The 13,498-nt window shown below is 42.9% G+C and overlaps 1 protein-coding gene across 1 annotated transcript in view; it reads right to left on the bottom strand.

Annotated features, from left to right (window-relative positions):
* Window positions 1-11,126, bottom strand: part of iqsec3b (IQ motif and Sec7 domain ArfGEF 3b) — a gene marked incomplete at both ends in the record, with an annotated part of 31,354 nt that extends 20,228 nt beyond the window's left edge. Inside the window, 3 exons of the mRNA XM_080505248.1 lie at window positions 1,069-1,186; window positions 5,532-5,606; window positions 10,609-11,126. Of these exons, the coding sequence (XP_080361374.1) occupies window positions 1,069-1,186; window positions 5,532-5,606; window positions 10,609-11,126 (711 nt within the window). The remainder of the gene's footprint in view (window positions 1-1,068; window positions 1,187-5,531; window positions 5,607-10,608) is intronic.
* Window positions 11,127-13,498: the final 2,372 nt, after the last annotated feature.

Below are 13,498 nucleotides of genomic sequence, written 5' to 3'. Positions count from 1 at the left end.
CATCTTCGATACCTCCTCTATTCCAATTCGTGTTGTGGGGTTTGGAGCCCATCCAAAATGACAATTGGCAAAGGCAGATTACACAGTAGGCAGGTTGTCAGTCTGTCACACAGCAAGCACATGTCACACATACATATTCATGCATCTGAGCCATCAAGATTCCATACACAGTATAACCTCATATGAAGGCTTTTTGAAATATGAGCGAAAAATGGAGAAGGCTGAAGAAAACCCACATGCATACAGGGAGAACATGAAAACTCAACTCAGAAATGCTCCTTTGCCCAAAATCAAATCAGTATTGTCACTGTGAAGTCAAGCTACTGGCTACTATAGAACTACAATTATTCCAAGATATATTACTAGTTATCAGAAGAAGAAAGAAAACGTTAAGTTACAAGGTAAAGAAACTAATGTCTTCAGTTTGTTTCCCTGAGACCTGATTAATTATTTTGGGCATAGCTAGAATATAGCAGTGTTTTGGTGACTCATTGGCTAAGCTGTCAGCACAGTGTAGGTCAGTCCAATCACAGATTAATAGGGTCACCAGTTATTTAAAGGAAGACACTCTATCATCTCGAAATTAGCAATTCTTAGACCTTTTTTTAACTGATGATAATGAAACCAAGCAGTTGAAATACACTACAAACATGTAGATAACAGTATACAGCTTGTATGGAGGTGAACTTGTGCTTTGTCAAAACTACCAATTCATTGTACGAACTTTGGATAGGGATTTTTGGTGATGATGCTGTTGGGAGTATGGGGTGGCACAGGGTTAATGAGGAATTCTTAATTTAGTAAACAGGATAGTAAAATGTTCAGTTCATTGAAATGATATCCTACAGCTTGGGTTAATGTTTAAGGTGACAGCTCATGAGCAGAACAGAGACGGCAGCTCTTTTGTTAAAATACTGACTAAAAACCCCACTTTAACTTCAGTTACTGAAAAGGAGAAATCAATTGTGCTATGTTTATCAGTGACTTTGGTGTGCAATGGAGTAAAAGTAACATTTAACTTGACAAAGCATTACTTTTATAAGCACACGTACAAAAAAAAGGTCATACCTGTTTGTTTTTGTTCTCCAGGCTGATCTCATACTCGCTGGGTCCTTCTCTCTTGGTGTTTTCTGTTTCTTGTCCACCACCAGAAGATGTCCCATCCTCCAGACTCAGCATATGTCCACTGTCACACAGATGAAACACAAAAAGATGTCACACAAAAAAAGAAGTAAAGTATCTTTACTTGGGGGGGGGGGGGGGGGGGGGGGGTGGAGACCCAGCTGTTATCACAGGCTAGTCAACCACTATGCAGATTGTGGAAGAGAGTAACCAAAATCCACAATCCTCTTTTTATATACAAGCATTCAATAGTTTCCTAAATAGGCGAGCAAGTATATTTCCATTGTCATTTAATTTGCTGGAAAGTTGTGAAAAATTATGTTTCTGATCTCATACGGACTCATCAAACAGCTTGTTTTTATGAGAAGTGCCAAGATCAAGGCGGAAAATTAGAAAATCAGCAAATCCTGACGTTTTTAAGCTGAAAAATTAATATTTAGCCTCATATTTTTGCTCAACAAACACAGATAGATAGATAGATAGATAGATAGATAGATAGATAGATAGATAGATAGATAGATAGATAGAGAGATAAAAGTGCATATACATCCAGTGAATACACACATTAAAATAACCAGTGATATTTTTAGTTTTTTACTTAAATATTAATCGATTCATCAGCTCTCTGGGTTTGTTTGCTTGTCAACCGTGAATCTGAATTAAAGTCCCCTCATGAATTCTCCTCAAAGATTGAATATATATAGATAGTGTCTATATTCAACACAGATAGAGTGTCACAGTGATGACTCAGTGTCACGTCTTTCCAGAATACTAATTGCTTAAAGATGTAAAAATGAAGCGTATGAAAACTGACCCCTCAGATTGATCTTGTTACATTTTTAACCCTGACATTGGACATTGTGAAGTGATTTATTTAATAAGAAATTGTTTCAGCTCTCCAGCAGTAAATTATGCTGTCAAACCCTCATGAGAAACTATTGAGGGGAGCATCACTGACAAATATATCCGCATGGAAATAGGGCTTTGTAGTTCAGGCATGGGCAAAAGTCATTTTACCGTCACAGGCTCCTATGGCCTCTGGCTGTGTTTGTCCACTAATAAGCAGTCTGCATAATTCAACAAAAAATTATTTTCACTCAAAAACACTCAGCTATGACTCACATCTATCTGCTTTCAGAAATGTATTGCTCTCTAGTTTTCTATTGTTTAGTTTTTCTTTTAATGCGTTCTCACTCTGTGCATTTTTAAAAGCTTAAATACAGTATGTGTCTTGTTAACTCAAATTTGTTCCAAAGCATCACATCAGTGGAGCCACACTGCCAAATGTAAATACACAATTGCAGTGGTGATTGCTTAAAACTTTGAACGTCTGGACTTTTGAGACAGTGTTTTGATTCCAACGAGTTCTATTTCCAGCAATGTCAATTTCACACGTACAAGAGAACAAGGAGCAGTGTATGCATACCTTCATTTACAGGGCTGTGATTTGCAGAATTAAGTCAGTCTGCTCCCAGACTGCACCAACAACACAAGATAACACTATCTGACCTGGAAAGTGAGCAATCCACTAACTCGTTTAAAGTACCAACAGTGAACAGTACGGGTTAAGATTGTTTTAGGCAGGAACTTTGGGAACACACCTGGATTGTTTGGGCCCAAGAACATTTCAGTTGAGGTTTTGTTCTGCAAATCAATGTTGGTCTTATTGCTAAAGTGTGTTTGTCATTGCAGTGACAACAGTGAAGGAAACATTTCAGTTGCAATTATGATTCATGGTTATTCTGTTACATAGCAAAATAAATAAATAAATACATTCTCCATGTTTTGCTCCAGGGATTAAGCATTCGGAAACACTGGAAGCAACATGATAACATCAAATCTCCAAAGTCAAACATGACTTGCAGAGAGAAGTTAAAATAAATTAAAATCAGACACCACAGATTCCTAATGAACAATGATTTCAGGAATGCAGCAGGAGCTTGAAGCAACAACTAAACTACATTTAAATTCAGCTGCTCGTATCTGACTCAGAACTCAATAACGTCAAGTGTGGAGGCTGTTTCCGAGTGCTCAGTGCCTGTGGTACTGTGTCCCATCCTCCTCTCATAATCCCAGATCCTGTCCACAGATGGAACAATGTTCTTTTGAATGGCAGTGTTATGAAAACTCTACGAAGCCCATTTAAGGCTTACCAAACCAAATCACTGGCATGACACAGCAGAAGCTGTGTCTTTTAAATCCTTTTTTTTTCTCTGTTATTTAATTTTTTTCTCTCTTTTTTGTCAACTTTTTCAACCCTTCTGACTACTACAGGAGAGAAGAAAGTCTGACACTCAGCACCTTTTATAAAGCCAAACAGGACTGACGTAAGTATAGGCATGACCCCAAGAGGTTTTATAATGGTGTGCAATTATGAGTGTGTTAGTGTGCATGATCTTGTGTGCTTGTTTGATTTTTTTCCCACCACAATAATGCTTACTCTAATCATTTTTACACGAAAGGGTCCTCGCACTAAACAGGACTAAGGAGAATAAAAAGCCCGCTCATGGTTAAATAATGAGAGCATCACTAAAGTTTCTTTGTTTTCTTTGATTGCTGTGAAAGGAGGCATTCTGCAGCCAAAAGTCAGAGATAGGGAGAGAGTAGCTTGGTCATATCTGTAAATGAGATAAACTTAGAGAAAATAGACTGAAAGAGGGAAGAGAGTGGACCCAGAGGAAAGACTGAGATAGAAACCGAGAGAGGAAACAGGATGATAGAGAGAGTGTGTTGGTGTGCGTATGCTGGAGGCTGTCTCTATCAAAAACTCTATTAAAACACTGCCATGCCCCAGTGCTGCATCAGAATACATTAGAGTACATTAGAATACATTAGAGGATTTAAAAGCAAGAGTTGAGCTATTAATGCATCTGGACAGCAAAGCTTCCATAATGATATGGGCACTATACTCTCTCTCTCTCTCTCTCTCTCTCTCTCTCTCTCTCTCTCTCTCTCTCTCTCTCTCTCTCTCTCTCTCTCTCTCTCTCTCTATGTCTATCTCTCTCTCTCTCTCTCTCACACACACACACACACACACACACACACACACACACACACACACACACACACACACACACACACACACACACACATACACACACTCTCTCTCTCTCTCTCTCTCTCTCTCTCGCTTTCTCCCTTGTGCATGCCCACATACTATGTAACCGCAACAAACACACAAGGCACTCACTCCTTGCCTTGCCTGCATATGTGACGTCATAGTGAAAGAGAAATGAACATCTGTCAGATTGCATCACTGAGTCTTTCAGAGACCTACAAAACTGCAAGGCCAGAGGAGAACACACACACGAATACAAAGGCAGTGGAGAGAAGGCCCGGCAGGTTAGACTAGAGGCCAATTTCAAGGCATCTCTCGCAAGGTTTGCGTGTTCCAATGAGCTCGGTGGATGAGTGGTTTGCAACCACCTAAAGCAGACAACTTCATGGGATGGTAGCAATAATGACCAGCGGTGTTACACATCTCCGCAGCATCACATCATCTCAGCTGGCTGTCCATTGCTGCTGTACCATTAGCCTATCCAATCAGGACCATGTGGGTATGCGAGTTAATACGAGCAAAGTTATCAGTTGCTCGAAAAAGAAGGGAGAAGAGAGACAGATGGTAATATTATTGAAAGCAGAATTCGGGGGGTGGGGGGGGATGATAGGGTAGAATGAGTTGGAAATAATTGCAGTGAGCTGATTAGAGTGGACAATCTTCCAACAGACAGATAAATAATGGGAAAGAATAAACAACACAGGAAGAGAGATATTGAGGATCCTGAAGAGAAAAAAGCAATGACAAGGGAAAGCTAAATTTTAACCAAAAAAAATGCGGTGGGGTATCTGAAGCAAATAGGGTGAATGTTCAAAATCAGCTCAAACCATACATGTGAAATGTCACGTGTTTGCACACTGTCCCCGCATACGACATACATAAACAACTCATATAGCAAATAGACAGCTCTGCCTATGCAGAAATTGTGGCAAAAGTGGCGACAGTCGTTCCTCCAGTTACTATGGTAGTAGTCGCCCTTGCGTCATTACTGGGTTGCCATGGGCACCTTTATAGTGCCAGCATCAGTTTATACATTATCCCATTCTCCCGCCTTTTTATCTATCTATATGCGAGTTATCCTTGAGGCACTTTGAGCTGTAGGTTTGTTACTGAACAATTAACAGTCTCACGATAGCCCAGGGCCCTGTATGTACATAAATACACCAATTCAAACTGGTACACAGCTCAGTGGTACTGCGCATATCATCAAATATGATTAAAAGCTTGACTGTTGGCATGAGACAGTTGGATGACACAAATGTCAAGACAGTGTGTGCAGAGTAAATGTAACAAGGGGGAATCTGCAGCGAGGCATAGGAATAAAAGGGTCTATGATCTGTGGTCATCTTACCCAGATGAGCCGGTGGTGTCAGCTTCTGGATGTTCCGGGGCGGGGCAGCAAAACTGATGCAACACAGTCTCGCTCCTACACAAGGACAAATTGAAAGAGGATAGGTGAGCAAACAGGGAGAGAAAATGCGGTCGGGTGGACAGATTTGGAAGGACAGCATGTTATTCCGTTTTTATTGGCTGTTGATTGTTGTTTGCCCTCTTTCCACATTCCTCGCTATGTTCATTTCCAGCATCCCAAAAGATCCTAAAGAGGCTCTTCTTAGACTCTGGATTATTCTGTCATTATATTGTACAATTTGGCAGTGATCCAAGGGTAAATACCCCTATGTAGGTCAATTCAACGCTGAGACAGCTTAGAGTGTGTGTGTGTGTGTGTGTGTGTGTGTGTGTGTGTGTGTGTGTGTGTGTGTGTGTGTGTGTGTGTGTGTGTGTGTGTGTGTGTGTGTGTGTGTGTGTGTGTGTGTGTGTGTGTGTGTGTGTGTGTGTGTGTGTGTGTGTGTACGTGTGTACGTGTGTGTGCGTGTGCGTGTGCGTGTGCGTGTGCGTGTGCGTGTGCGTGTGTATTTATATGTTTGTGTGTCCGGATGTGCTTGTTTATGCCGTCTCCTCTTCCAACTCATCAGATCAGTGGTGATTTAGTAGAATTCCCCAAACTCACTCTGGACAGATGGTTATTCCAGCTCTGCTTCCTGCTTCCTCGTCTTAAGTTTGTCTCACTCATTTCTCCCTCATACATTTTACATTTACATTCATATTTTAGGAATTTCACTGGTGCTCTTATCTAAAGCAATTCCTGAGTTAGAGGAACAAAAGCACAGCTAGGACTCATCACATGAAAGCTGTTGTACCGGTTGATCTTTTCACCTTCTCAGTACGGGACACCCTCCACCACTGGAGACCATAAAATCAGCATGACCAAGTATGTCTCACAGCTGAAATTGTCTGGTGTGAGCATGGGTCACATTAGGTCCTCCCATGCCAAGCTGAAAGCATTCAGATGACAGTGAATTTCTTGGCTACGCTACATTTGGTCCTCTGACCTGGGCACAGCATATTGCATATGACACAGACCCACACTGACAGGCGCTCAGACTCAGTGCAAGTCTAAGACTGACAGTCTGAGCTATTAAAAGACATCTTTTCACAGCAGCTTCCACAAACATAAATGGACAGAGTTGTTTTTCTGATGTTTTTTTTTTTTTTTAATATCTCCGGTCAACTGCCTTCACGCACAGTTTCTATGAATAATACTTATTCATCTGTTAACACCTGACCCATTGTTGACAGCTCTAACACAGAAAACACACACAGAACTCTCTTATAGTGCCTCTGTGGACTTGACTCAATAATATATCCAAAGTCACTTTTCTTAAGAAATTCTTTCACAGTAATTCTCTCTCGTGACAAGCAATTGTCTTCTGATAACAGCTTTCTCCCAGGGGGCTTCAAAAATCTCCAAAATAATTACGTTATATCTCAATATGCTTTCTTCAACACAATGAGTTTCTCTTTGACATGTCTCAAACACCAGGAAAACTAAGTGCAGTTTGAGAATAAAGTCGCACAGGTCAATTCATCAAGGCTTTTGTTAAGCCTTCTCAGGGTTTTCCATCCTTACAACACTTATTGTAATCATTTTTCTTCTCAAGTTCTGGTACCGTTCTCTCCTAGTCAACAGCTCCCTCTGCACTTTCATATCTGGTGGAGAAAAAGCCCCATGTTGGCCAAACAAACAGCGGATGACACTTCAAGCAATGGTGAAACGGTTCAGTGATGTTACCGAGGTCGATACGTGTATGAATTAAGCTTTAAGCAAAGGTTGGGGATGTCAGCAGAAGGCACATGTAGATTGAACAGACAAATATTAGGATGGTTGGAGAGTTAGGTATCTTTAATCTACTACAAATTAGGCAGCAAAGAGTCTCGGACATTTGAATCTGATCAATAAATATGATGTCACTGATGAAAGGTGGGGGGGGGGGGGGGGGTTAATTGGTGAGCTATAAAAAAGTGTCATTTCAACTTGTGAACTTTAAGAAGATCTATTGTTGGATTATGTTTTTTTGGTGGACAGTGCCAGCAGTTTCATCCTTCCCATTTTTTTCTGTGTCAAAATAACTCACAGTCGACTGTAGCTTTATGCTTCACAGTCACAAATCTCATCACGCTCCAGGCAAAAAGCGAACTGAAGATACTGAGCCTTACAAAATAGCCTGGACAATTTCTTTTTCAACAATAGTGATTTAAATAGGAGATAGTGGAGAGTGAACTGACAACAAACTTAAGGTCAGAATATAAAAGCACTCAACTAGCAAAGTCAAATCCTATTCGCCATCAGAATGAGAACTGGATTATTTTGTTGTACTAGCATAAAACAAGTCAGCCCTGCTCAATTTTGTTTGGTCATGCAGTGAAGGGTCCAAGTTGAACACACATACACACATACACAGACTCAGACACACAAAAACACACTCAGCAGGTCCATCCGTCTATACAAGGCACACATAACGACCATTCGCCTTCAACAACTCTTACAAAGAGAACAGGTGAATATTTTAACAGTACATGCCTCCTGCTGTTGGCCCATGTTGTCCGTCTCTCTCTCTCGAGCAGAGTCTCATCCTTTCCTATGCCATTTGTCTTGTCTCTCCCTTTTTGTAAGAGTACTTTTAACGCAACGCTTTTCAGCAGGCAGTATCCGGTAGAGGGTGTAAGGAATTCGGGGGGTTAGACATGCAACAACATCAGCTCCATTTGGGAGGGAAAAAGGTTGTGAGCGCATTGCATGCACCTTCCATCGTAGTGCATGATGCCATAGCCTTTGCTGCCATAGCCATTTCTGCTGCAAGATGGGTAGACTTGAGGAGGCAGCTACCTCAAGTGCACTCTTTTTTCATCTTTCCTTTCTGTGTGTTGGTCTCTCCTGATAGCTGTCTCACCCTCTATACAATAAACGATACCCCTCCCCTCTTCTTTTATCCCCCCCACCCCCCCCCCACTCCCCCCCCCCCCCCCCCCCCCCCCACATCTCTCAGCTTCTTCTTTTTTTTTTCCCTTGGTCCACTCCAGTGTCAGCCTCAAGCTCCTTCCTCTAGACACCTCTAAGGGCTCCATCAAAGACAACGACTGAGCGTGCAGCTCTCTCTTTGCACATTCTCTTTCTATCTCTCTGCCTTTCTCTCTCTCCTGAGAATGGCTGATTACTGTTCGCTCCATGGGCTAAGTGGGGCAGATAGAAAGCTCAGCTGGAAAGGGAGAGAAAGAGGGAGAGCGAGAGAGAGAGAGAGAGAGAGAGAGAGAGAGAGAGAGAGAGAGAGAGAGAGAGAGAGAGAGAGAGAGAGAGAGAGCGAGAGAGCGAGCAGAGGAGAGGACCCTGTCTCCCCCTCATATACATGTCAACGTGCACTGGCAACGTAGACAACAAGACAAAGCACACAAACTCACTCACAGCCAACGCCAGAACAACACACTGGTCCGCATGCTATTCATCTGCGGGGAAAGAAAGCTGTGGCCCATACAGGGAAAGTGCAACATTCAACTAAATGGCTGCAGTCAGACGTGTGAAAAGATGTTTGACAGCGAACACACCTACACAGACACATAGAAATGCACAGGATGTTAAAGCAACACGCAGAGACAAATTGACAATAGGAATAGCAGAGGGCTCCAGTCTGCTGCTGACAGGAAGCAGCCGGCACTGACGAGGAGGTGAAAGCTTCACCGTCGTGTCACCTGCTCAGCTTGCCAGTAGCAAAAGTAGACATTAGAGGTGAAACCACTGATCTCGACCAGGGAGGTTTAACATCATGGAAGGAGTGTTGATCTAAAGTTCATAACGGAACCACAGAAGCAAGAAGCAGCTCTCTGTCATTGGATCAACTCGTGGATTCTGTATGTCTGTTGACTTTATTCTCTAGATTTGTCCATCCATCCATCCAACTTCTACACCACTTATCATGTTCAGGATCACAGGACGCTGATCCCAGCGTACTATAGTGAAGGCAGGATACACCCTGTGTCCTCTTTTATAGAGAGGACACACCAGAGAGCTCCTTGCACATTACGGGCTGTAAGGTAGTGGCAGGTGGACCATTTGCAATAAAATAATAGTCAGTATTTTTATAGTATATGCACTTTTCTGCTCTACTCAATTCCTCTTTATCATGTATTGCTCATCTCAGTGGGGGAGGAGTCCCAAAGAGACCAATCAGGGCTCCTGCTGGGATGCAACTTATGAACAGAACACACACTCAGAAAAAAAGAGGAAGGATGGATTTTATGGGTTTTCTCTCATTAGGTGATGCGCTGATGTACTGTAGAGCTCAGGGTGGAGTGTGTCTTCGTATTGGGTGTGTGTGTATGCGTGTGAGCGCACGTGTGTCTCATCTAAAGCGTGAACATCAGAGGCCTACATATCCCATGAGAGTGTTCAGATCCTGCACGGTAATTAAAAGAGAAGCCAGCAGCACCACGGACAGCTCCTCTCAAGGTGTCATGTCGTCACACGTGAAGGTGCTCCTGTCTCCAAGTGACAGTGACCGCTGAAGCACACACACACACACACACACACACACACACACACACACACACACACACACACACACACACACACACACACACACACACACACACACACACACACACACACACACACAGGCCTACAGCTGTTTGTTATGTAATGATTCCAGTGATCGTGATCCCGTTTCTCATTTAAATAATCCACCTCTTCCTCTTCTGGCACAGTCCTCAGCCGACACACACCCATACGGCTGAAAATTGGAAATTTGCAAGCTCCTTCTTCATTAATTAAACGCCTCTCAATCTGCTGGGCACGAGTGCGCGCGTGTGCACGCGCTTAATTACACAGTTTGTGTCAGATGCTGCTCGGATACTATGAAAAACTCAAAACAGGCTGCTATATCCAAGGTAGGAACATGGATTTAACTCCAGGTTGAGACGAGGCTTGAATAATTTATGAATACTACTTTGAAAAGCATGCTCTATTTATTGTTCTCGATACTATTTTGAGACACGCACGCACAAAATAAGCAACCATTTGTATATTCTTTACTCACTCGGATTTCCTAGCCAGGGCCAGGGACCGACAAAGGGTGGTTGGGGTCATCGGCACCAACGAGCGGCAGCAACTTCCCCCGTTTTCCGTCTCACTTTCTACCGGAGAAATCGCGGATGGATCGGCCGGGACCAGCTGCATGTCTCCCGGGTCCATAGGTTGGGCAGGCGGGGGGTGGACCCCTGGAGCCACCTCGACCGGTGCTGGTGCAGCCGCATGGTCCGAAGGAGACGCTCCACTGGTCTTAAGCTGGGGGTCCTGAGGGTGGTGGTGATGATGAAGGCAGCTTGGGTCGGGATGATGATGATGAAGGTGGTGATGGTAGGGATGTTGCTGTTGTACCCTGACGTCCCGCAGGTGCCTGTTCTCGCCGATGAGCTCGTCCACCCGCCGGTCCAGCTCCTCTATCCGGGCGCGCTGGGTCTGGATGAGACTCTGCTGGTTCTGGACGATAGTGGTGAGCTCCCGGAGGTACAGAATTGCCTGCACCGGGTTTTCTAGTAGACTGGAGCTCATCATATCCAAGGCAAGATGAAGGAAGCAAAAAGAGAAGACAAGGAGCTGGTCTGACGGATGGATAGATGGAGGACAGAGGAAATGCTAAATATCCTTGAGCGCGGATGAGAAGGTGGGATGTCCTTCCGCTCGCCTCTCCTTGGTTCTGCTCGGTGGACGTGGATGAGGCTGCGCCGACCGAGCTTCTCTCCACTTCTCCGGTCGTTCCCCTCCCTTCCTCACTCACTCTCTCTCCCCCACTGCGCTGAGCGGTGCTGATGAGAGGAGCCGGATCCAGATGTGACAGGAGGGAGGAGGGGAGGAGGGGAGGCCTGGAGGATGGATGCGTCATTACGCACAGACACGAGAAAGTCCAAGCACGCACCCTATAGGTAAAAGGAGTTGTTGCTGACTTTTTGGAGACCAAAGTGTTCAGAATAAGCTATAAAGATGTTTTTGAACAATTTCCCCACGATATTATTATTATTCTTATTCTTATTATTATTATTATTATTATTATTATTATTATTATTATTATTATTATTATTGGGGGTGAACTGACACTGTCACTGTCAACTGTCGCTCTACTATATAAACGTCTTCATCCCTACTAATCCCTGTAATCTCAAAGACCCCTGATGGACTAAGCGGGATGGAGGATGGATGGATGAACAGTTGCTGCTGCTACTGCAGAAATGATCACAAAAGCAGCACGTTTAGTACTGGACAAGGAATGCATAATACATGTGTCACATTCAGTTTCATTACTGTTGAATTAAACACACTCACACCACATATTGGCAGCATGAAGGATGAGGTATAAAGCTATTATTCTGGGTAGTCATTACATTACTTTGAAAAAGATCAGCTCCACTGAATCCTGTTAAGTATCTAAGATGTGTAGGGGGGGGGGGGGGGGGGGGGGGTGACCATGACTGTCTGCAGCCTGTTGCGACTAACTGAACTAACAAACTAACATTGAGACTGACATCTGACTTTGCAAAAAGAACACATTTTCAGTATTGTGTGATTCTGTGATCAAATGTGATTAATGATGTTTGTTCAACGGCTTTACTGATTTTAATTGATGTTTTCTCCCTCTTAATTTAGCTTGATTGAACACAACATAACCACGGACTGTCTATTGCGCTCCCAGTTGATTGGCGTGGACTAGGATTGCATGTTTGGCATGAAGGTATTTTCAGTCATCACTGTCTCACAGCATGCCAACTTGTTGATGTTTTGCAGCCAAATTTGGGTGAAGGAATAAACAATTAGTATGTTTATTGTGAGAGGATGTCTGTGGGACAGTGGATCAGCTTGGAAATGGTTGTTGAAACATAGATAAACCAGGACAAATATAAATACAAAAGGGAAAAGGGAAACCCACAATTCACTTGGAAGTGTTAGTGGGGTTTTTTTACGTTGATGAAATTAAATGCTTCTGAAATGTGACAAGGATAAAAAGTGAATTTATCCAGTCTGATTTTGCTGTCTCTGATAGTGAGTTGGATAATTGTTAACATTCAAATGTATTTGGTCCGTATGTTTTGGTTTTGTTAACATTTAAATTTAATGACAGAAGGGACTGATATGAAATATTATAGCTTGACTGTGGTCTCACTCTTACACAATGTGAGAAGGTTGTAATGCTTTGGCATGGAGAGGAGTCATAAACTCTGATTTGAATAACAACAAATTGTTCTGGTAGCGGTTGTCTATATTAATTAGGTTCACTTTAGCAGTGGGAGATATTTAGGTTGAAGTTCTCTTCGGTGTAGATTCCTTGCTCTCGGTCGATTGCCTTGTGTTTGTATCCTTTTGTTATCCAAAAAAGAAACCGTCCTGTGCATTATCAAAATCCTGACTCCTCATCTTTGGCTCTATCTCACAAAATTCCATAACATTATGTTACCTCAGCAGACCACGCTTAGCCAACAATGGGCAAAGGCAGGACAAATTGCCAGCTCATCACAAGACAAACATAATCACTCATAAATTAACATAAAATCAGTTACAAATGCATGATTTTTTTTAACTGTGGAAGGACACCAGAGTACAGGCACAGGGAGATATGCAAACTCTTCACAGAAGCGTCTTGGCCTGTAATTAACCCCAGAATTTACTTCTTATGAAGTAAGAATGCGAACAACTACACCACCACGAGGCAGACTATTCAGCCTAGTCTGCCTCTATTAACCCTGCAGTGGTCGCTTGTCCATCAAGGGGCAAACACAGAGAGACAGATATTCAGGCAAAGTCATATTTACACCAATGAGCAATTTAGAGTCATCGGTTAGCCTCAAATGCATTTTTCGAGGGTGAATTGAACTTAAAGCACCAGGAGTAACATGCTCGTGGAAGAACATGAAAACTACATATACATAGTGGTCAGC

The sequence above is a fragment of the Blennius ocellaris genome (assembly GCF_963422515.1).
Source record: "Blennius ocellaris genome assembly, chromosome: 11".
NCBI lineage: Eukaryota > Metazoa > Chordata > Actinopteri > Blenniiformes > Blenniidae > Blennius > Blennius ocellaris.
The sequence above is the reverse complement of the archived record's forward strand: the minus strand, read 5'-3'. Positions and strand labels throughout refer to the sequence as shown.